Raw genomic sequence first — 23,364 nt, forward strand, 5'->3', positions numbered from 1 at the left:
GTGTTGCCATCCTAAATCCCCCATAAGTTTCATTTAAGTGATACACTTCATTTTCTAATCTAAACTGGTTTGTATATGAAGTTACGAACCTAAAAAAAAAAAAATTGAAAGAAGAGTGGAAGTAGAATAATCCTGCTCTATGAAAGAGTGCTGCATTCTGATACTCACTCAAGTTTCATGTCTGCTTGTGAAGGACACCTTCAAGATGAAGCAACTACATAGAAGTAAGAGGATGACTTTTGTTAATTATGCCTAACTTTTTTGCTTGCTTGTTTTTTCCTGCAGAAATCCTGTGAAGAAAAAAGTGATGATTTCCCAGATCCTCGCGGACCTTCCGACTCTGGATTAGGCTGTGTGGAACTGATTGCTTCTGTCAAAAAGTGGCCCTCTTCTCTAAAGAGCACACACGTGGCCAATTGCAGCGTCTAGCACCTAAGGCTATGACCATAGTATTTGGGATTTGTAGTGCCAATAATGCTGAAAAGCTATGCTTTGTTTTACTAGGGCATGGGATTGTACTGTTACTAGATTCCTAAACCTCATTAACAGTGGGGTGCTCTTTCAATTTAAAGCATATCTGGTCAGTTATTATTGTTGTTAGAAGGTAATACATGTTACCACGTTTACTTTTTTTCTTCCTTCTTCACATCCCCTCTTTTGACTAGATAAGCTTGTGAAGCAGAAACATCAAATGCCTGTGACATGAGCCATGACTGATAGCTGTCAGTAAGTGAAGGGATCACGTTTTACAGTTGAGTGGGAGCGCTAATACTGCGATTTGTTAATTGCAGTAGGTGGCAACGAAAAATACTGATAACGGTAAAAAACAAGCAGAGAATTGCTTGCTACTGTAGATAGCCAGAGGTGGGTGCTTCCCATCTGAGAATGTGATTAACTGTTTTCCATGTCTCTTACATGTAACTGTACATAGAGCAAGGGTTTGGTGGCTCTAACAAAATGAAGAAATGAAGGGGAACTTTCAGTTAAATTTTGCTCTTAAAATCTTGCCCTCTAAAATACCTTCAGCTTGAAAGCAACATTCTGCCTGGCCAAGGAAAGAACTCCTCTGTGTCTCTCACTGTGACTGTATGGGTTAGAACTCGGTAAAGCTGCGTTATCCATTCTCAAACCAGCCTTCTCCCTTTCATTCTTCTCATGATTTTCCTTCTCTCTCCCTCAGTTTTATGTTGTGTTTTTAAAAAAGACATAAATATCCTACTGCTTTAAAGATCAGAAGCAGCTTTTAGGAATCCATGGCATTAAATTGCTTGGTCAGGAGAAGCTTTGACAGATAATCAAGGATTAAGGAAAGAGGAAGCAATTTCTCTACCACCTTCTCAATGCAGGAATCTCCTTAACCCGTCATTTTCCAGCTGTTATTGATGTCAAGCTGAAGCTTGACTTTACTCCAAGTAGGGGACAAATTACATCATTTTTAAGCATTCTTGAAAATTTCACTTCATCCTGAGCTGTTGCATCTTTGTAGCATATTGAGCTCATTGCAGTTTTGAAGTGATTTTTTTTTTTAATACCAACAGTCCCCAAGTCTAGTTTCTCGATTGTCATGTCTCAATTAAAAACAAATTGACTGATGTTACAGAATGTAAAAACAACCCACTCCAGACCACGCAGTTGTATTGTGAGGCATGTGAATTTTTTGGGTGCTTCAACTATCCGGACAGTTTTGTGATATCTCTCTACAGCCTCATTCAGATATTGGTTTCTTCTCCTTCTGCATGTAGAAAGCTGTTGCTGCAGTTAGAGCCAAACAGCTGTCATGTACGGCTGTTATGCCTTGGTAGAGGGTAGTGGGTATCATGTCACTTTTCATTTTTGTTATTTTAAATAACAAAGAATAGTCTGTAAATGGTTTTTAAGTTACTCTAGTCTGTTTACTGTGTGTTTTTCCCTTAACTTGTGTGCTTAGTTGAGCCGTGTAGAATTTTTGTTTGTTTTCATGGTTTTTCCTGTTCGTCAGTCTGTCATAACGTTCACTTTCTCTTTCTGTCTCTCTCTTTCTCTCTCTCATTGAGAGGCATTGAATTACGTTTTCAGTAGTAAGGCTTCTTGCCGATATGAAGGGAACTTTTCAGAAAGAGACCTGCTCTGGGTCATTTAATTTTGAATACAGTTTTCAATCGTTCAAGTTTTGGATGGTTTATATCTAATGTGTGTTTCATTTTTTTGGAAAGCTATATTTTGTATTTAGGAAATGGTATACTATTTTGCTATTTGTACTGAGTGAGTACATTGGCATAAATATAAAAATTTATATATATACATATATATAAAATATTCTTTTTGCCACACATTTTTGTGGTAAATTTGTGAGTTTGTCTGATGTTCTACCACAACGTGGCGTCTGATAACAGTGGGGTGGGGTGGGGTTTGTTATGTCTTTATTGAGTATTTAAGTACTTTTTGCAACATAAATAACTTGTTCATCTCTCGCCATTCCATCAGGCAATTTATTGTTCCAGCTGGCTATGAGAAGCTTCACTGTGTGTTTTGATGTGTCTGTCACTCAGCAATACGATCTAGTAAGGAAACCCGTAGGCATTTAGGCGTATATAAAATAATGGGGTTTCATTCAGAATGAGCCATTCAGCTTTTATCCACTATCATTGTCTATTTAATATTTTATTATTAGCGCCTCTGTGTTTTAACTCTTAATTTATGATTATGCTAAAATGTTTAAAATTTTAATCATGATAAAAAGAATTCCCTGCTTCATAATGTCCAGAGCTGCTTTATAACCCTGAACCACACTTTTTCTTTCTGTGATTTCTTTTTTTTTTTCCTGCTAAGACAAAATATTAACAAAATCCTTTTATGGTTCATGACATGAAAACAGCAATCTTGCAGCATTGACTAAATGCTACATGAAGCTATGTAGAAGACTGAGAATTATGGACCGAAACAACTTCCAGATGGTCGTGGAAGTCGATAGCCAGTTAATTAAAAAATGAACTGGTGGCTTTTGCAGGATCGCAGTCCCAGGACAAGCTGTTGGGTGTCATCTGGGGCCTTCATACACAGAAGAAGTAATAGGAATGACAAATTCACTTGTGTGCTGCTCCAATTTGTTCCGTTGTTCCAAAGGGGTGTATCCTTACGTTTGAAGTGCTGTTGGTCAGTGCCAAGTCACCGGGGACCAATTCTCCATTTAACAAGATGGGCGTCCAAAAGAGAACTTCATACCAAGACTGCTACAGCTCCAGGGGACGGGTATGTTTGAATTGTGTACGTATTCTAGGTCGCTTATGAAGAGAAGAGAAAAAAAAATGTAAAAAACTAAATTAAAAAAAAAAAGGGCTGTGCTATCACATTTTTCACTTCTGGATAACACCTTCTTTTCTTGTGTTAAATTTATCTTGTTCATTTTAGGTCAATGTTTAAATGTACAACACTTTGAACATGTGATTTGGTTACAAAAAGTATTTGTCTTACGAACGAAGAGATTGCTCAGCGGTTGACCAGTGCTTGACCTGCTGCTTGCAGACAGCTGTTACAGAGGATAAAGGGAGGTTTGATAAGCCAACAGGGAGCCTAAAGACGGGCTCCAGGATTGCATGGCAGAAAGCCCCAAGAACAGTGTGAGCCACATCTGTATTTTATCAGAGTCCTGAACATTTACTTTTGTGATTTAAGCAGTTGATATTGATAATTGGAGCTTACTCTGCCTTTTTCTTTTCTTTTTTTTTTTTTTTAATCCCTGTGTTTACTCCTCTGCATGCTCACGCTGGCGTGCCTGTTAGCTGTGAGCAGCGGGAGTGCTTGCCTGCAGAGATGAGGTGGTTGTATCGGGTCTAGTCCATTTTGGCTGAGAAAGTTAGAAGATACTGAGACATTAGTCTCTATAGATTTAAAGTTCCTGACATTATTATAAAGGGGAAGTTACTATCATATCCACAAAGCAGCAATTAAATATAGAAGGTATTAATAGGTAAAAAATTAAAAACTGCTGAGCTGCATTGCTGCGATGGGTTTTCTGTATCTTGTTTCTTCTGCTGCTTGAGCTGGCTCTTAAAGAATTGTTAAATCTGATCCTCCATATTCAATGTGGGCTATACTCTCCAGCTGTATATGCCTCTACAGCACCCATGGTCCGCTCTCTGCACAGCATCCGTGGTACGTGGTGGTTTACAGATTTCTTGGCACAGATTAAAATCTAGGGAGCGTACCTGCTAGCCACCAGTCGGGACTTCTGCATACATTCTCTTGTCTGCTTATACACTCTGTGTGCGTGTGTGTGTATATAAACCCCATATGAATAACACAATACACAGTTATTAGCTAAACATCTCCTCTGGTAGGAAGTTATTGGTGCTTTGTGCTTAATTAGCAAGTCCACATTTTGTTATTAATTGCCTCTTCACTGTCTGATCTTTCAGCAGTTATTCAAGCCAAATACTTTGCTATTATTTTAACATAAAAATAGTTCAAGAAATAATTTCAGCCTTGCTGTTTCAAAGTGGATGTTTAATCACCAACCATTTTATTATAATTACTTTTAATTACAGACAGGGTGATTACTTCCTATTTAGTTTTAAGATAGAATAAAGCAGAATGAACAGTTAAGCGTTTGTTACTTCGGCAGGTTTTTTTGCTGGAAATACTAAAAGTCTGGGCAGCTGTATCAGTGGACATTCCCCTAATTTAGATAAGTTGAACTTTTTTTTTTTTAAAGTTTCTGTTGTGATTTTGATTTAGGATATAGTTTCTAAAAAGAAAACTTGTCTGAATAGATTTTCTACTCTCATTATCTTTCCAGAGTCCTCAGAAAGAACACCAAACAAGTCAGAAGCTTGCATTTGCCTTAAAACATAGTTTAAGTCACTATTTGAGTAGCAGGAAAGGTGATTTATTAAAAAGCAAAATAAAAAAGTTGTTATTGGACTAAAAAAGCTACACGTAGTTTCCCCCAAGGGTCTGTATGTGTCTGTGCAGGCATGCACGTGCACGTTCATTAGAAGTTAGAAAAGAATTTTCGGGTTTTGAATCTCATGCCTCTGTATGGCAAACCGTTGGCTTACCTTTTCAGGGTAATTACAGGAGAGGAGTGCAAGGGGTCGTGGACATTTGTCTGATGGGTAAAGAAGAACAAGGGGATGAATTGCTTTGCATGCGCTGAGCTACGAGTTGTAGGTGGAAGGCGAGAAGAAGAAATGCTGATCACTGGTGACTTCCCGTTAGTGCAAAATTTACTTTCAAGGAATGGGTGTGTTGGCGTTCCAGAGGGCCTGGTGGCAGCTCCGTTAGTTTAGAAGCTAAAAGGAAACTGGTACTGAGATGCTTTGTTTGTTTGGGGCTTCTGTCTTAGCTTCTGTCTTAATTTGGAGTAGTCTTTTGGGATAGACTGTGAGCACTTCACGTTCATATGCAGACCAATCGTGCCAGTTGCATGTGGCAGCCGTCGCCTCAGCACACAAACGGGCGCGTCCGTCTGTGCCCGCGGCAGGCTGAGGATCGAGCACAGAGGATCCCTTCTGGAAATGGGATAAGTGTTACTTGGATACGAGGAAAAATGCAGCAGCAGATAAACTCCTGTGAAAGTGTACTTGTCAAATTCTCTAGTTGCGTACGGGGCTCTGAGGGGTTACGCAGGAGGAGAGGCTTTTCCTTTCTTACAAGCTGTATAGGTATGTAAATATGCCTGTATATTCTCTGGTTATATATATGTATATAGAGGAATCATATACTATTACATATAAATAATTAGTAGACACACACATATAATACTGTTATATTTACATTTTTATAAACCTGAAATACTATTCCTTTTCCTAGTATGAGGTTATTTACCAAGGTTTTTGTAGTAACTCATCAGTAGTCGTATGAACACCTTTCAGTACTGTACACGTGGCGCTGTTGGTAACGTTGCTCCAGAAACTTGCTCTGCTTGTGAATGTCTCATATCCATGGGTTTAAAACAGCTGTACACTTTTGTATTTTTATATATTTTTATTAATAATTGCAGATGTGTTAGCAAAACAGTAGAACGGACAGCCTTGCTGAGAGCCTGCCCGCTGGATGGGCTCAGGAGAGCAGCAGCAGCAGCAGCGCAGGCTTTTTGCACCCGCGTGCTCCCCTGCCACCTTTCCTCAAGTGACTCCTGACGTGGGGGCCTTTTCCGTTCTCAGTCTCCCAGCGCTCGTGCAGGTAGGGAGCAGTGGTGGCTGTGGGGCTCCGGAGGAGCTGGCCTGGCACCCGCAGCTCTCTCCCAGGGGGGGTTATTAATCATTCTTGCATAGCAAAGGATCCCGGCTGCTGCTCAGCTGGGTTGGTTTGGATCGGGAAGGTGAAGCTTAATCCGTCGCTCCTCTGCTCTCTAGTCTGATAAACGCAGGCATCTTTAAGTTTTTATTTTTATTTTTTTACTGACTTTGTACTGCAACAGTCGCTATCTAGAAAACGCTCTCCTTGAAAGCTGGTGAAAGCTCTCCTTGGTTTCTAGCTGTGCGGGACCCTGCCCCGACTTGTATTGATTTCTTACAGATTGTGTGAGAAGTTAAACTCTAAAAGGAATCCAGATCGTAATATCAATAGCGTGTATTCTGTCCACCTCGCCGCTTCAGGTGTGTTCCACTGCAGTGTGGCACTAGGTTGATCGGTAGACATTATTGTCCTGGTACAGGCTTTATCAGAGCATCTCTGCCAAAGCAAACGTCCTTATTTCTTCTCTTTGAGCCCTGTTTGCAGGTCTGATCTCCGCTGCTTCCGGAGACAGAGCCCTTCTGTAATTTTTGCTGTTACAGTTCATGAAATTGCCTCATAACATTCAAGCGTACTGGGACAAGGGTGAGGAATCCGAGGATTTCCAGGCTTGCTGTGGGACACTCGCTGACGCGCTCTTGCAAGTGCTGGGTTCAGACTCCAAAGCTCCGACCCAGCAGCAGCCCACTGTAAAATACACCAGTTGTGTGCATTTGCTCCAGGATGCAGATTAGCGAAGGGTCCTGTGTTCAGATCGTGTCCGTGGCCTTCACTTCTTTTTAGAGTCTGGAAGTGCCCCTCGGTGAGTCGGGGAAGGTCTGGGCCGAGCGTCCCTTGCGCAGGAGCGTGGCTGTCCCGGCGGTCGGGTCACGGCGCTGGGGGGAAGCTGCCTTTTGAAAGGGGAGAGGGCGGCACTTCTGGGTGTTGCAGAACTGGGAACCCGTTCCAGTGTCCTGCTTAGTAGAACACAGTATTCCTGAAGCTTTCTTTTATTGTGGACACTATTTGAAATGAGGCGATTGGAAGGACTTTCATTTGAGCTCATTATTAATGAGTAAGCTCCAAAACCCTTCAGAGCAGAGCTTGCTACCTCTGTTACTAGCTGCGTCTTTGAGTGGTTTACCCGCCTTTCTGCCATGTGTTCTGGAGTGCACTGATCGACCGCTGAGCTGCCTCTTCCACTGTCCTGCAATGTGAAAGTAGCACCAGATATTCCTTTGTGCATTTCTGTGTATATGGCTTTCGTAGTTGGGATTTTCAAGGCACTGATACCCGGTGTTTTCAGTTTGTTCTATGAGGGGATATTTCATTTGCATCTATGTTTTTAGCTCTCCTGTGATAACTTGTTGAATATTAAAAAATAAAAATATTTTGCTTCTATTGGGACATTTGTATACTCGCAACTATATTTCTGTAAACAGCTGCAGTCAAGAATAAAACAATGAAAGTTTTCATTTTGCAGTGTAAAGTCTTGTGGTGGTTTTTTCAAGGGCATCTTCTCTCTGCCGGGAGAAGGCGTCCATTCTTCAGTACGGCACCAACCCATCTGGGAACCATATGGCGCTCGGGTCAGGAAATACTGGGAAGGCAGGAGCCCGCGATGATGCGTGCCTGTGGCGTATCCCGCTGGAAGCATGTACACTTGTAAAAAAATACTGCAATGTTTCTTTCCGATTTTGTGGTGTAAAAGGCCAAAGCAACCATCTCGACTGCCGTCTTTACTACCCAAACCCCAGCCTGCAAATTACAGAGCACTCCAATAAATTGTTTTCATAGCCCACCCAAAGCAGGGCTCTGTCTCTGAGGGGAGATGCAGGGGTCTCCCCCGGGAGGGTCTGGGGGCTGTTCTGCCTGCGGGCGGCAATGCCAGGAAGTGCTAGGCAGAGATGCCTGGGATTAACTGCCTCCCCAGAAGGATTAGCACAGTCCCGCTTTATCTGCATCTTTGGTGTGTTTGTGCTAACGTGCCAAAAATGATCTGGGGGTTGCTGAGGCTCGGGACCGTGTTCCCCTTCCTGCTGACCTCCGGCAGGACCATGGGGCCAGCAGCCAGGATTGGTAATTTTGAAAAATTGCACCACTGCAATTGCCCCCCGAGCTGGGCAGAATGCTTTAATGTGGAAGATGTCAGCAGAGTCATCCCAAAGGCTTTGCCCTGGTGCTGCCCCAGCGCCTCCCCCTTCAGCCCTGGGCGCCACCCGCTGCCGGGGTCAGACGTGGCCGTGCTGCAACGCCCTGCCGCTGGCTTTTGCCCTGCCTGGAGCTGCCAGCCCTGCTGCAGACATTCATTAGCCACCCCCCTTGTTAGTGCCACGGCAGAAAAGAAAACATCCCGAGACGCCCTCCCTCCTCAGCCTCCTCTTCCTCTCGAGGCTTAAAGGCACACCCCAGCCCGTGAGCCTGGCACAGGCAGCCACACAAACAAGACCGAGCCTCAGTGCCACGGGTGTTTGTGTTTATTATTAGCAACCCAGCCATTGCCTGGGGCATCCTGGGGGCCGAGCGTGGAAGCCCCTACCTCGCCCAGTTCCCCCAGTTCTGGCAGGCCATCCCGGGTCAGAGCCTCCCCAGTGTCACCCCGCCATCACTGGCCACTCGTCAGGCACCAGAGAAGCGTGGAAGGAAAAGCCCGGCCCCTGCCCAGGGCGGCTGCGCTCGGAAGGCCTCGCCCTCCCGGAGCCCTCAGGCAGCAACGTGCAAGGCCCGGGCGGACGGTCCTTCCCTCGCAGCACCGGCTGCAGAGGGCCCCGTCTCGCCCTTCACCGCCTCTTCACGAACTTCTTCGTCACGGCGTTGGGGTTCAGGCGCCTCCTGCCAGCGCCCAGCGCCGCGTCCCGGATTTGCAGATTGGCCGCGCGGCTGTAGATGTCGTTTTCTGCAAAGGGCGAGACCCCGGCAACGTAGTCAGGGTCGAAGACGTTGGTCTTCTGCCTGGCCTTGCGGGACAGCCGCTGCTGCGGGAAGGGCTGGTCTTCCACCAGGTGAGGGTTGTTGGCGTGCTTCCCTCCTTTCGGGGCCGGCAGCGGGTACTGCCAAGAGAAAAGCAGTCATTAAACTTGCTTCAGGGGCAACTCTTGCTCAAAGGGACTTGGAAGATGACTGCAGGCCTCTAGCGAAGAATGGAGCAAATGAAGCCCAAAAGCCCTGGGGTCAAGTGGAACATCTGAAGGACGGTCACAGCTTTGCTTTGGCTCCCATCTGGCAACGGCTCCCTCCGACCCACCGGCTGCCGGCCGGGCCCTGGTCCCAGCCGCAGCCACCCAGCACGTGACGCCACTCACCCTGAGCCCTCGGGGGTTCAGCACCTTGGGGTTGCGGGAGAAATGCATGTGGAGGCTCCCGTCATCGCTGATGCTCACTGCAACCTTCTTCAGGGTCTTGTTACCGCAGTGGGGACAGAAAACCTTGGTCATGTCCGAAGTGGTCCTGCAAGACAGGGACAGAGCGGGTTTACTGCTCCCTGGGCCGTGGAATACAGCCTCAGCCCACGAGCAGGGTCATCCACCCAGCCCCAGCAAGCACCGCACGCCCGTGCCGAGGGCAGCGCCGCTCTGCGCGCACACTCACTTGAAGCAGCCGTGGCAGCGGAGGATGTAGCTCCTGGCCTGGCGGATCAGCATGCCGTTCACCGCCAGCACGTGGAGGCCCATCTGCAGCAGCACATTCTGCAACGAGGAGGGAGAAACCGGGATGGCGTGAGCTGGGACTGCCAGGAGCTTTAACCGGGGTTTGGCAGCCCAGGCAGCCAGAGGCTGACGGAAGCGATGCCAATGGGCTTTGCAGAGGCCTCTGCAAGAGAGATAACTGGCTGCTTTTAAGATAAAAGGAGCCGTCACAAAGCTGCTCTCATCCTGTCCAGAGGACCCGGCAATGCGCTCCTCTGCCTCGGTGTGCTGGTTTAACCAGCCCGGAGGTTTGAATAATTTGAGAATCTGCCGTCAGCCCGGCCCACCAGGCCCCCACGCTCCTGAGGCTGGAGCCGGTCCCGTGCAGGGCAGCAGCCAGCACCCACCTGCATGGCAAAGTCAGTGGTGACGCAGCCGACCTGGACGCCGACGGGAGCAGTGTCACAGTGCCCCAAGTCCTGCTGGACCTGCTTGAGGTTGCTGGGTGTTATCCAACCCTCGTCATCACTCTCCTCCTCGTCCTCCTCTTCCTCAGCACTGGCCCCATCCTCAGAGCTCTGGTGCTCCTCAGTGCTCTCTGGGCTAACGGAGACAGCCTGAGCTTTCTGGGGCGGAGAAGACAGTCAGCTATGACACACGCCACGCTCCCGGTCAGAAACCAGGGTTGCAAGGACAGCGAGGAGAGGAGGCTCCGGGTCTCACCAGCAGCTCCTGCAGCTCCTCCTCAATGCTCGGCAGGGGGGCTCGCCAGTAGAGGAAGGAGCTGAACTCGTCGCTCTCAGATGGGACCGTGCTCCTCTCGGGGCTGGGCTGACGCTGGCCTTTCCCTGGGCGCTTGTGCTGCGGGGGGACACAGGACAGGGAGACCCTCACCCGCCGCTGCCCGGGGCTCTGCGGGGCTGCGTCCCCATGGCCCGGAGGGCCCTGTCCCCACCGCCTCACCTCGCAGCACTGTGCCCCCGTCCCTTACCTTGGCAGGCAGATGGAAGCCGGCGAGGTGCAGGGGGGCCTCGGGGTGCCGCGGGGTGGAGCTGAGCCGCACCTGGGGAGGCAGCACGGGGGGTCGGCGGGGCACCCCGGGGACGGGGCCCCATCCCCGGGGGCTGGCCCTACCTTGTCCTGGGGCTCCCAGCGGAGGCAGCCGGGGCCGTCGGTCTCGGCCTGCAGCTGGCAGGTGAGGGCGAGCACCTGCAGGTCGGCGGCCGAGAGGCTGGGGTAGTCCCCGGTCTTCTTGGAGAAGTCGGTCACTGCGGGGCGGGGGGAAGGGGCGGGAGTGGAGCCGTCGGCCGGGCCGCGGGGAGCCGCGACGTCGGCCCCCCCGAGGCGCCGGGGCCCGGGCGGGGCCGCAGGGGCCCGGTACTCACCGAGGCGCAGGACGTCGGGCCGCGGGCGGCGGAGGCGCAGCGGGCAGGGCAGCGCGGCCAGGCGGCGGCGCGTCGGCCTGTCGCGGATCTCGGCCAGCACCTCGGGCACGGTGTACAGGTTCTGCGCGATGTCCTGCGGGCAGCGCCGTCAGACAGGACCGCCCCGGGCCCCGGGCCCCGGGCCCCGGCCCCCCGCCCCCGCCCGCCCGTACCTGCAGCGGGGCGGCGCTGAGGAAGGCGCCGGTGTCGGCCACGACGTGCGCCACGCGCGCCATGTCCGCGCGCCCCATGGCCCCCGCCGCCACCCGTACCCGCCGCGCTGCCCGCTGGGAGCTGTAGTCCGCGCGGGGCAGGCCGGGAACGGCAGCGCCTCGCACCGCGTGACCGCTTCCGGGCGGCGCGGTCAGGTGACGGGCTGGTGTCACATGACGACGGGCGCCGGAGCCGGAAGCGTGAGCGGAGCGGTCGCCGGTAACTCGGTGGCGGGACGCGGCAGGGCGGGGGGCGGCCGGGGCTTCTCGGTACGGTCCGTCCGGCGGGCAGGGCCTGGCGGGGCGCCCCGGGCGCCGCTCGGCCGCGGGCTCTGCCCGCCCCGGGACGGTACCGGCCCGGCGAGGTGAGGCCCGGGGCGGCGGGGCCCGCGGGGAGGGCTGCGCCGGCCGCCGTCTCCCCTTCGCGGTGCCCCCGGGGCGGCGGTGGCGACCCGCGGAGCCCGGCCGTGGCGGGGACGCTTTGCCCCCTCTCGCCGTCGCTGCCCGGCCCGGTTCTGTGTGGGGCGAACCGGCACCCGGCTCCGGCTGCGGGGCAGGACCCGGTCCGGTCCCGGCGGCGGCGGTGGGTGGGGGTGCCCGGCCCCCGGGACTGTTGCCCCAGCCCCGCCACCGCTCTGCGGCCCCGCGGGTGAGCCTTGCGCTAGCAGGACGGCAGCAGGGCCCCCGCGTCCCCGGGAGGGGAGGCCGGGCCGTCGGCGGCGGGAGCCCCAGGGAGGCCAGGGGAGGCCAGGCCCCAGGGGAGGGGAGGCCGCGGCCTCGGAAAGAGGGGGACCTGCGCCCGTGTGTCGGTGGGGGAGCGCCCCAGGCCTGCACCCGCCACAGGCCGACTCTGCAAAGGGTGGAAGCAGCAAATGGAGCGTGCGGGAGTGGAAAAAGGCCGCTCGGAGAGGAAAGCTGTGCCTGGGGAATGGCGCTGAACACGGGGGGGTTCTGACAGGTGTTTAGCGTGGCCGGGGAAATTAAAGCAAGCGACAGTGAAGTGATGTAGAATCAGGAAGAGAGAAAGTGGGAAAGAGCGAAGATTTAAAAGAAAAAAGAATAAACACAGCCCGAGCAGGAAGGGTCTCTGCCATCCTCTCACGCGGGAGGGTGCAGTGAGGAAACCGGCGGCCGGTCTGGCCCGGGGCCCCCTTCTGCCGTGGGATGCTCAGGCGAGTCTGCGAGCGCATGGCAGGCGCGTTGCTCAGGCTCTGGTCTGCGCCCCGGCGCTGGCGTACAGCGGGAATGGGGAGAGCGGCAGGGCTGCGAGGGGACGCGTGTGCGGAGCAAGAGCTGGGAAGTGGAAGTGCCTCTGTAACAGGTAACGCTTGGTGATTAACGAATCCCAAATTGCCTTCTCTGGCGGAGCTGGCAGAGGGCGGCAGGGCTGGCGAGGCTGGCATCGCCATGGGGGACGGCTGGAGAAGAGCAAAAGCAGCACCCGTGACTGCGAGGGAGGACTGGGGACCCAGAGCCTGCGCTGCAGGGGAACGAGCCTTGGGTCTTACCACAACAACTCGGGCGCGGGTCACTCGCGTTAGTGTCGGAGGCTGCAGGACAAGCTGGCTGGTCGGTCTCGCCCGGGGGCTGGTCACAGGCTGCCGCAGGAGGTGCCGCTTAGGAGGGCCACGTGCGCCTGGCTGTTTGCTGTGGGCCTGCTTAATGGCGCTAATGAAGTAAGTGGTGATCCGGAGCTGGGGAGTCATAACAAACACGAGGAATAACAGTATCCTAAGGGAAGGCCGGCGTGATCTGTGGGCCGGGGTAATTGCCGTAGGAGTAACTGTAGTAATAGCAAGTGCAATTAGTCTCGTGAAGGACCTCCCTCCGTAAGTCAGCTCTCCCCCACTGAGGGGGAGGAGATCGGCATGTGTTAGCGAGCCTCCAGCCACCATCTGACAGAGCCGAGACAGCAGCAAGTCTGGCACCAAATGAGGTTTTCCAGGCAGAGGTGGGGACTGTACGAGGCACCGGCCAGGTCTCGGCTCAGCACGGAGTCCTGGGAGGGTTTGTCGTGCTGGGGGCGGAGGTGAGGTTGCACGGGGCTGGCATGGAGAGCAGAGACTGGCATGGAGTTCATGAGAGGGGATTTAAGAAGAAACATGGCTTTGAGATGGAGCTTCTTGAGGTCTAATGAGGGTGTGGGGAGAGGGGCAGGGAAGAGAGAGAGAGAATCCAGCATGAGAGGGGAGGTGGCAGAGCCTGGAGCTGCTGGAGATGCTCTTCTCCACTTTTCATGCTTCTCCCCCCTGGTCAGGCGAGGGAGAGGTTGGCGGGCAGTCCGGTCCAGGGCTGGGCAGGAAGGGTGCTCTTGCTTTGGTGGCTTGGGAGGGGGATCGGGTTTGACCCCGTCTGAGCCATCGCTGCTGCCCCAGGAGACAGCAGTGAGGCTCCTCTTGGCTCCTGCTTGGGACTGGGCAGCAAATGCCTCCGTCTGCCCCACTGTGTCGGGGGCTTGCACAGGCAGGGACCCTCTGGTCCGTGACCTTGACACCCACTGCAGGCGCCCGCACTCGGCGCATCCTTTCCAGCTCCTCTGCCTGGGAAGTGCGGAGAGGAGGACTGCTGCCCGCAGGCTCAGGAGGACGGTGCGAGTCGATAGCTGACTCTGGTCCCAGAGCGAGCACCTCGTGCTTCTGCGTGATACGTGACCTCATCCTTCTACTTCGTGGTCAGCCGTTTCGGCAGAGGTGCCCAGCCACGTGTTCTGCCAGCGTCCCCGGGTGTTACAGCCTGCGTCCTTCCTGCCCGCTCCCTGTCCCCGGTGGGTGACTCCAGGGGAAAGCTGCAGCAGAGCGGCAGGGGGAAGCGCTGTGCCTGCAGTGACAGTGACATGGTGCCGGAGAGTGAGGAAGTGGTGAGCGCTTGGGGAAGTGGAGGTCTGGGCTTGTAGCCTGCTCCGCAGTGTGATCCTTCTCTGTGTTCAGAGCGGCTGCAGTCCCCGTCCCTTCCACAGTCTGTTAGAGTAGATGGGACCGATTTTTCTGTGGGATTTTGCTGCCAGGAAGAGACCTGGGCTGTCCCTGAGGGATGCGGCTGCTTCCCCATGCTGTGACCGGACCCTCCTCTATTCTGCCGGTGTCACTGCCTCGTCCTTTCCGAGGGATCCCTTGTGTGGTGGCCATGCATAAGAGCCGGTGTGGCTGCTCAGCAGTACAGAGCAGGGTGTGAGACAGCGTGTCTGCTGAAGGCTTTGGAGACTGCTCTGTCCTCGTGCCGGCTGTGACCGGCAGCGACCTTTGGATCAGGGTGAGCTGCAGCCGCCCAAATGGGGTGTCCAGAGGGCTGAGTGCTGCCCAGCTTGGCTTGGATCCCTTCAGGCCATGGCAGCGCCGTTGAAGGGGAGTTTCTCTCCCTAAGGTGCAGCGTTGCCATTGCCTGTGGTGCAGGGCTGGTTTATCAGGAGTGAGAGGGAACCTGTGTTTACCAGGCGTGTGCCTGTCCATTGCCAAGTCTCCCTGCCACGTGGGTCACTTGCAGTAATGGCTGGGCTGCATTCGGGCCCAGAGGGGCTGACCTGGGACACCCATGCAGCCCCGGCTTCCTCTGCACGGTGGGAGCGGTGCTGAGGTGTCTCCTCTCTCTGATTCCAGCCAGGGGTGATGCCATGGCCGCTGCGAGCTCCAGCAGGGCCAGGGCCGGGCCGCCCTGCGAGAAGTCCCAGCTGTCCGTGAAAGGTGGGTCCTGCTTTTCCGGAGGCGGGGAATGTGGATTTCGGGTGCGTCTCGTCCAGGCATGTGCTCTGCCTGCACCCCGGGCTCGGAGACCTTCTGGGCGGGAGCAGGGGCTGGGGAAGGCCAGCACTGCCCTGCGTCCCATGGGCGCCCAGGGGAGCGGAGCAACCATTGGCTGGGCTCCGCCACCTCCTCTCCCCGGCTGCCTCGGGACGTGGCTCTGTGGCCCTGCCAAGGCCGCGTTGGTGCTCCCGTGGCCGCGAGATGGCTCCCGATGCCTGGAGCTGCGTCCCCTGGAGCTGCGTCCCCTGGAGCTGCGTCCCCTGGAGCTGCGTCCCCGGCTCTGCCCTGCAGCCCCTGTGCAGGGCGCCGCTGGCCCGGGGGTCGGCCGAGCCTCGCCTGGTGGGTGCCTCTACCCAGCGGCTCCGGCAGAGCCCCCTTGCCCCCACCTTGCCCACAAGCCCTGGGGTAGGGCGGTGTCTGTGGGGACCGTGACACTCCTGCAGCCTTCGGGTGTGGGGCCAAGGCGTGGGTGAAGCTGGGGACAGGCAGTGACGGGGGGCTGGTGACGGGAGCACTGGATATGGCCGTTGCTGACATCAGGAGAATCGCTTCTCGCCCCCCCTCTCCCAAAAGCAGTTTGAGTCTGCAGTGAGTCGTGGCACCCCGAGCTGGCAGGGATGGGGCGTGTGTGTGTGGGGCAGGGGACAGGGTTTCCCCTGCGGCTGCCTGACCCTCTGCCCGTCCCCCCTGCCCAGTCGTGTCCGTGAAGCCCAAGGCGCACAGCCGCCCGTCGCGGATGAACTGCTACGTGGAGGTGGCGGGCGACGGGCTGCCCAGCGAGACCAAGAAGACGGGGAAGCAGATCGGGAGCTCTGAGCTGCTGTGGAACGAGATCCTCATCCTGTAAGTCTCCGTGACTTCCCGGTGTGGGGCTGGCGCCGTGCTCCCAGGTGTACCCCACTGTGCCATCGGCTGGGGCCCCTCAGATGTGGGAGATCTTTGCCCCCAGACGAGGACGCTGCCAGGGACAGCCAGGCTGGGAGGATGGCGGGAGGGGGGTCTCCCATTGCCTCGTGGCCTTGCCCACCTCCTTCTGCTCCCTGGCTGTGGCGGTGCCCGCTCCCCGAGCATGGAGCAGGGACGAGGCCACGGTGATGGCCCGCTTCCCTGGTCTCTGCAGGAACGTCACGGCCCAGAGCCACTTGGACCTGAAGGTTTGGAGCTGCCATACCCTGAGGAACGAGCTGCTGGGCACCGCCTCCGTCAGCCTCGGCAGCCTGCTGAAGAGCGGCGGGAAACGTACGTATGGCCGGGCCCCACTGGGGTCCCTCAGCCTCCGCCCTGGCTGGGTCCCGGCGCTCCGCAGGGCCCTGCCGCCTCACCTGCCCCGTAGGTGCGCAGTGGGGAGGAGAGGCGATGGCCGCAGTGGCTCCCACGCAGTCCCCTGCCCCAGGAGGGAACAAGGCGCCATTGTGAGCCCTGGGCCGTCTGTCAGGGCCGGGGGGCTGGGGCGTGACGGAAGCCATACCTCTGTTAGCTAGGGTGCCGCAGCCTGCACGGAAACACAAACCCCTCAGCTATTTGCTGCCATTTGTGGTCGCCAGAGAGTGGCTCGTGACAGCAGCTACCGCATAAAGGCGGCCATTCAGGGCTTGGGCTGCGCGAGCGGCTGTGCGGGGCTGGAAAAGGCTCGCTCTGTCTTTTCCAAGCAAAGCTCCGCCACTTGCGAGAGACAGACCTGGTATTGAGTGGGGAGAGGGGCCTCCCGTGCCCCGGGGGGATACGGGGCTGGTTCAGACTCTCCCCTGTGCCAGCGGGGTGAGCTGCTTCCCCTGGCACTGCCAGCTGCAGGCTACGAAACCGCGACGGTGTCCCCGCTGTGCTCCCTGCGGGGGGCAGGCTGCCGTGCCCCTGGGTGGCACCTTGTCCTGCTGGGGCAGCGAGGGCCACGCAGGGAGCTCTGCTGCCGCCGCCGTCATCTCGCATAGCCCGTGAGGACCTGAATGTTCGCCCCAGGTAGCTGCAGGGCTGGGTTGCCTGTTGCTTGGGCTGTTGTTGTCAGGCAGCCTACAGTGTGGGTCTCTGCCCCAGGGCACCCTCCTCTGCGTTTTTTTTTCCCAAGCTGTGCGAATACCCTGCCGTGCTGGGCTCCTGGAGCCGCTGCTGCTCCCGCCCTACCTGCCCGCTCCTCTGCGGGGGCACAATCGGCTCTTTCATTAGCAGGCGTCCCAGGGGGCTGTGTGGAAAATGAATGGAAAAGGCAACTGGCTGTTCTAGCTTGTCCGTTAACATCCACCAGAAAAAACGTGTCAGATTTTTCCTTGACACTGTGGACTGGGAGGGAGGAATCTTAAAGCTGCAGAGCCTGCCCTGCCCTGCCAGGAAGGTGCTGCCGTGGGCTGGGGGCAGCCGGCGCTGCTCGGACGAGCCATGTGCTTGTCTGCCTGTCTTATCTAGCCTGGCGTCTGCTCCCTCCTCTTCTCTGCGGACTCGCTGCTTGGCCTTTGGGCTTTGCTGCAGCTCTGAGTGGGCCACAGACTGCTGCTGGTCCCCCAGAGGTCCCGTGGGAGCCTGCGTCCCTGGGCGCCTGGGAGACCCCTGCCGAGAGGAGGGGAGCCCGTCCCCTCCGCCTGCCAGCCTGGGGAAGGGGCCAGGTCACACAAGGGCATGCAAAGGGCATTTGGGATTTCAAGCCATCCCGAGTCGGACAAGTAATGTCCTAATGCAGCCTGTGACCCTCTGCCTGGGGAAGGCACCGAAACGCGTGTGCCCTCTGCCACTGGCAGGGCCCGGCTGTGCTCTCCCTGTCCTGGGAAGCACTCAGCAGGAGTGTGCCTTCCCTAAGGGCTGCTCCTGCCAGGCAGCAGACCCGCTTTCTAGCTTAGTTGGGTTTGTTATGGTTTTGGTGAGGTTTTCTGTAAGTTACTGATACGCGAGTGTAGCTGTGGCCTTCGTTTATGTTCCTTTATTGTTCTGCTCGGTGCATAGGAATTGTTCTGATTGCTCTGCTTTTGGGTAGGGCTGGTGTTCTCGCTGCCGGTGACATCCGTGGCAGTGCATGCAGGGCTCCCCGCTGCCAGAAAGATGCTGGAGCTCCCCCCATTCTTTCTGTCGGCCCTCCTGCCAAGCACGCCTCGCTTCAGGTGGAAGAGTCTCTGGCTCTGAGGCCTGGAGCCTGGAAGAAGAGCTCAGCGATGAGCCCGGTCAGGCCTGAGCTCCCGGGAAGATGGGGAGAGTCTGCTGGAGCTAACGGCCCGAGCTGTCAGACAGGAGCTCCTGCTCTGGGCGGGTCCAGCCTTGCTTTTGGGCTCGCTGCGCTTCCCACCGTCTTGGCAGGCGCCTCGGGGGCCTCTCCTCTGGCAGGCAGCGCCCTCCCGCTTTCGGAGGGGATTGGCCAGGGAGATGGAGAGGTGGGTAAGAATGGGCTCAATCACAGAAAACGAGCTGGAGCCTTCCACGGAGCTGCTCCCAGGGCTCCTGTAAAACAGCTAATTTGCAATGGCACAGCCCCCTGCCCCGGCCCCCAAGCTGCTGCCTGCCGCAGAGGCACCTCTTTGTTCCCAGGCTCCGGGAGCTCCTCGCCCGCTCCTCCCGCGAGGCCCAAGGAACGTCCCCGGCCGGCCTCGCACCGCGGTCTGCTGACACTGGGCCTCGCTGGTTTTTGCTGGTCCCCCTATGTGCTGAGCAATGGATGTCTGTGCAGGCGCTGGAGTGAGCCAGGCTGCAGCTCGCAAATGAAAGCGCTCGCTTTTATTGCTCGCTGCTTGGGTTGCAAGTTACATCAACAGGCTCCTGTTTCTTGAGTGGCACCACACGCCAGCATTTTACAGATCCTGCAGAGCCTTTTCTTTCCCTGCTGCTGCACCCCAGGCAGAGCCGTGGTCTTGTGGGACCCTCCAGGAAGGCAGCAGCAAACCTCCAAACCTCTGGAAGGCTGCAGCTTCCCCCCCATTGTGGATATGCTGTCAAAGGAGCTCAGCTGCACGGCCCGGCAGCAAAGGCTCCTAGCGAGGAGTCATGAAGGCAAATGCGCAGACTGGCTGAGGTGACTGTTCAGGGAGCTGGCTCTGTGGCAGCTGGGCAACAGTCCTGTAAAACTGGTTGTCCAAGCCAGTAAGTCACAGCGGGGGTCGGACCGTGCCTACCCTGCGTCACCTTTCAGGTGTTGTGTCCCGAGTGTCTTGCAGAATTGATGGGACTGTGGCCACCAGCACTGTCCCCGTGCCCTGGCCGCCTCCAGGCTCTCTTCGGGTGGGAGGCCGCTCTCTGAGCCCAAGCCAGCGAGTAGGCAGGGTCCGCTGGCTCCGGTCCTGCCGTGCCCTGGCAGGTCTATTTTGCAGACAGCCAGCTGCCCCCGGTCAGAGATAGCGGGCTCTTGGACTCTCTTCCCATCTTGTCTTCCTTCCCAGGGCTGTGATGGTTCAGAGGAAAGAAGCAGAAGTCTGAGGTCCTCCTGGTTATACCTCGCAGATAAACGGAGTGGGGCACAGTTGTCTCTAAGCTGCTCTGGGTCAGCAGCAGGGGCAAAGCTTCCCACTGCCTGGGGAGACTTTCACTTTTTACCTGGGACAGTAAAGATTATTACTTCCTCTAAACTCTGGGTTGCTCCTTGGTTTAGGGACGGCTGTGGAAGGTCTAACTTCCCCCTGCGTCTTCCCAGAGGGACTGTAGCCACAGCATGGAGTCGTTCCTTCGGCTGCAGGTATGCACAAAGGTTAAGCTAGTCTTAACTTGCCAAGCACCGGGGAGGCGGGTGCCGCGAGCGGTGCTGCCTGCCTGACAGCCCTGAGCTCTGGGGTAGCTCAGGGGCCCTGAGACCTGGGGGAAGCCGGCACGGCTCAGTGCTCCCACTGGGGCTGAGAGTGGCCCGCTGACATTATTTTCTGCCCTGCTTTTTCTGTCTAGTGCCAGGGTGCTTTCAGGGCAGGGTTCTGGCTCTGGGATTTGACTCTTCTGTGGATTGATTGGGGGCAAGTAGGTTGCTGGCTGGAGCACGTGGTTTTCAGGGTAGCCCAGAGGATCTGCTTATCTTCTGTTTGCACAAGTGGCAGTCCTGGCTGCCCCGCCGGGGGCTGCTCTCAAGGGGCGATGGATACAGCTTTGATCGCGTGGAGCTGTTTGGGTGGAAACTGGCCTTTGCGTGCAGTGGAACTGTGTGAAGGGGGTTTGGGGAGCTGAGAGGGTGGGAAACATCGTTTGGCTGTCTGTCTGGAAATCTTCCTGGCTGTGTGTGCAAAGACAGAGCCACCCAGGGAGGAGGCAGAGGGGCTGCCCCCTCCTGCGCGGCAGCTCTCTGGTGCTTGCGCACATGGGCGTCAGACGCGTGTGGTTCCTGGAGGTCCTGCAGGGCTTGGGCTCGGTCTCAGCCCGGGGCCGTTATCGCGCTGGCTGCTACCAGCTTCGCTTCGTGGAACCGTAAATCCACTTAATGGCCTGGGTGGGAATTCCAGCTCACCTCTGCTAAATGGGAGCTCTGATCTGCATGCGGGGCACTGGAAGTAGCTGAACTGAGACCTTATTCAGGACCAAATCACCCCCGACCCCCTCCCAAAATAATAATAATCCCTCTGACTTTCTGGCTGCCGGCGGGACACAAGCAGCCTTTGTGCTCAGCCGTTCAGGGGACCCTCTGTTGGTGCAACAGCAATGTCCCTTTGTGCGTCCCGCGTGCTGGACTGGGACAGTGAATGGAAGGTTCTGCTAGTGTTTATTTTCTTTAAAAAAGCTGAAGGGGGTGGAGAGGGGGAGAAGGAAGCCGGCTGGGAGGTTCATGTTCACATCCTCCACTTGGAGACACCTTGTCTTTGCTCCTGCGCTGCCGCCCCCTCGGCTGGGCGCCTGCACAATGAGGGCTTGTGCAGCTCCGGCGGGGAGAGCGGCGCGCTCGGCTGCCGGGTGCTCGCAGAGGGGGATGGAGGGGACCCCTGGAGCGTGCGAGCATGACTTCCGCACGGCTCGGAGAAAATGCAAATTCCTATGGCTTGGAACAGCCGGGGAGAAACAGGGTCTGGATTTGTTCTGGTTTTTGGCCATGGTCAGTAGCATCTTCTATCTCAGGCTCTTAAAACGGTCTGTGAGGTCGGTTCCCCTTGGAAGCAAACTGAGACCAACGCCTTTAGGCAGATGGGTAAGACCAGGCTTAGCAGAATCCCTTGTCTGATGATGGGCAGGTAACGAGCGACAGAGTCGGGCTACAACGTCGGTGCTGTGCCCCCAGGAGCACGTGCTCCTGCCGTGCCCGCACCCTGGGCACTGAGGGAACACCTGCCTCCTTGGCACTAAATCCTGAGACGCTTTCACGAGATCCACGAGTGCAGCCTGTCCCGCAGACCCTGTGGTGCTGGGCTTCGGGGTGCCTGTTGAGCACCCTGCAGGGCAGAGACCGCTCGGAGGAGGGGGCGGTGAATCCCGGCGCGGAGCCGCCTGCCCTGCAGCTGGTCTCCCCCTCACAGTGCTGATCGGCTCGGAGGAAGGATGGCTACTGGCCATGGACTCTGACGTGGTGCGAACTCTGTGACCGGCCTCGTGCCGGACCCCTTCTCCGTCCCCCTTGTGTCCCTTCCCAGTTGTGCGAGGCTGGCAGGTGCCCTGCAGGGAGGAGCAGCTCCGGACAGGGAAGGAGGGCAGGAGCCGCTCTCCAGGCTGGCATGAGAGGTGTGCGGCTGCTTCTGGTCCTGGCAATGGCCAGACCAGTGCGCAGCGGCACTGTGGTCTCTGCACCTTCATCCCTGGTGCTGTGCAAGTGCTGGGCTGGCAGCCGGGAGCCGTAGGTGCTGTTTGGGTGGCAGTTGCGCATCCTGGGGCCCCGTCAGCTTGTCTCACCCTGGAGCCAGAGATGGGATGAGGGGTCCATGGGGAGCGTGTTCCCATCCTCCTCCTGCTCCCGCTGGCAGGTACCGCACCCCATCCCCACGGCAGACTGGGACAAAGCAGGTTGCTAAAAAATGGTGCCGTTGTGTCATGAGCAATCTGTGTATAATAAAAATATTATTTGAGCAAATGAGTCAGGAAGCGTCTGGGCCGGTGTCCCAGGCTGGCGCAGCCAAATTTTTCTGGCCTTCTGTGGCGGAGCAGGGTGTTTCGGTCCTGCTGGCTCCGGCAGGCATTGCTGCGATGGTGCGAGAGCCCTGCCTGCCCGTGGGCACTGAGGGTCGTGTTGTTCTCTCATCACTTGTGGAGACGCGGCTCTGCAGTAGGTGGTTTTGTGTGCATGGCTGGAGGAGGCTGTGGGAGGCACGGAAGCCCCTTCGGACTGGGGCTGGGGGCTGGTGGCTTCCAGGGACACCTCTTGCTGCTGTCCGTGTGCAGTAGGGAGCTATCAGGAGGCCTCGGAGGAGCTGGAAGGGCGGCGGGTGTCTGTCCTGGGGCGCAGGGAGGCAGAGAGCTGTGGCTGCCAACATGTGTTGGTGAAACAGGGCAGGCGCTGGTTCTCAAGGCAGCTGCTGCGTGCTCCGGCACGTGGCACCCTGCGGCTCATCGGCTCTCCTTCCCCGCCGCTGCAGCCCCTCGCTCCGTGCCCGAGGGGAGAACGGTGAGAGGTGTTCCCGGGGCCGTTACCCCTGAGCAAAGCCACGGTGTCCAGCTGTGCGTGGAGCTGGAACTGGCAAAGTCTCGCTAAGCTGCTAGAGCCAAACTGGCGCACGAGGGAGGGGAGTGGAGCTGGCGGCTGTCTCCAGGAGCCTCCCAGCCCATGCCACCCCCTCCAGAAGCTTCTGCAAAGGCGGTCTGATGCCGCAGTGGAGCATTTCTGTGCGATTGGGGGCAGCCCTTTGTGCTGGTTGTGTTCATTGGAACTGATACACAGGGATGAGGATGGAGGGATGTGCCTGCGGTTTTCCTTTGCTGCTTACCTGGGTTTTCTAGGTGGCGTGAGGATACCCCCGATTCTGAAAGATGCTGCTTGCTCCTCTGCAGCAGGCCAGGCCTTCAGACACTGTTGGGCACGTAGCCATCAGCCTGCTTTGTGTCCCAGGCACCTGCCGATGATCACCCTTATGCAGGACCCTTCTTGCCCTGTGTGTCATGTCAAACCAGGCGAATCCCTTGGCTCTCCTGCCACGATCTCCCCTACAGCCCCAGCTCCTGCGTCTGTGAGCAATGGCAGTCTTGGCTGTGTTGCAGCCAGGGGCCCTGGGGCAGCTCTACCCCTCTGGAGGGACCCTGCTTGGCGAGCAATGGCTGGTGAAGGAGGCTCTTCTTCAGGAGGTGGTGGTGGGGCTGGCTGGGTGTC

General features: G+C 56.3%; 3 protein-coding genes across 10 annotated transcripts in view; 2 read left to right on the top strand and 1 right to left on the bottom strand.

Annotated features, from left to right (window-relative positions):
* Positions 1 to 7,670, top strand: part of NFAT5 (nuclear factor of activated T cells 5) — a 74,497-nt gene extending 66,827 nt beyond the window's left edge. For all 3 annotated transcript variants that reach the window (XM_075161713.1, XM_075161711.1, XM_075161714.1), the window contains exon 14: positions 286 to 7,670. The gene's annotated coding sequence lies outside the window, so the exon portion shown is untranslated. The remainder of the gene's footprint in view (positions 1 to 285) is intronic.
* A 979-nt stretch (positions 7,671 to 8,649) lies between these two features.
* Positions 8,650 to 11,550, bottom strand: NOB1 (NIN1 (RPN12) binding protein 1 homolog). Its single transcript, XM_075161721.1, has 9 exons — positions 11,419 to 11,550; positions 11,207 to 11,339; positions 10,956 to 11,089; positions 10,813 to 10,884; positions 10,545 to 10,682; positions 10,229 to 10,447; positions 9,784 to 9,881; positions 9,498 to 9,642; positions 8,650 to 9,245 (listed from the first exon to the last, which is right to left on the bottom strand). The coding sequence occupies exons 1-9, from the start codon at positions 11,494 to 11,496 to the stop codon at positions 8,976 to 8,978; spliced, it is 1,287 nt and encodes a 428-aa protein (XP_075017822.1). The 5' UTR covers positions 11,497 to 11,550; the 3' UTR covers positions 8,650 to 8,975.
* A 55-nt stretch (positions 11,551 to 11,605) lies between these two features.
* The window catches only part of WWP2 (WW domain containing E3 ubiquitin protein ligase 2), a 43,835-nt gene continuing 32,076 nt past the window's right edge, over positions 11,606 to 23,364 (top strand). For 4 of the 6 annotated variants that reach the window (XM_075161719.1, XM_075161715.1, XM_075161716.1 and 1 more), the window contains exons 1-4: positions 11,606 to 11,677; positions 15,051 to 15,134; positions 15,890 to 16,037; positions 16,315 to 16,433. In XM_075161719.1, coding sequence (XP_075017820.1) covers positions 11,632 to 11,677; positions 15,051 to 15,134; positions 15,890 to 16,037; positions 16,315 to 16,433 — 397 coding nt within the window. In that variant the 5' untranslated portion in view covers positions 11,606 to 11,631. Of the gene's footprint in view, positions 11,678 to 11,732; positions 11,823 to 13,995; positions 14,315 to 15,050; positions 15,135 to 15,889; positions 16,038 to 16,314; positions 16,434 to 23,364 lie in introns of those variants that run through there. The other 2 variants (XM_075161718.1, XM_075161717.1) reach the window with 2 other exon arrangements.

Source organism: Calonectris borealis, chromosome 12 (assembly GCF_964195595.1).
Source record: "Calonectris borealis chromosome 12, bCalBor7.hap1.2, whole genome shotgun sequence".
NCBI classification, from domain to species: Eukaryota; Metazoa; Chordata; class Aves; order Procellariiformes; family Procellariidae; genus Calonectris; species Calonectris borealis.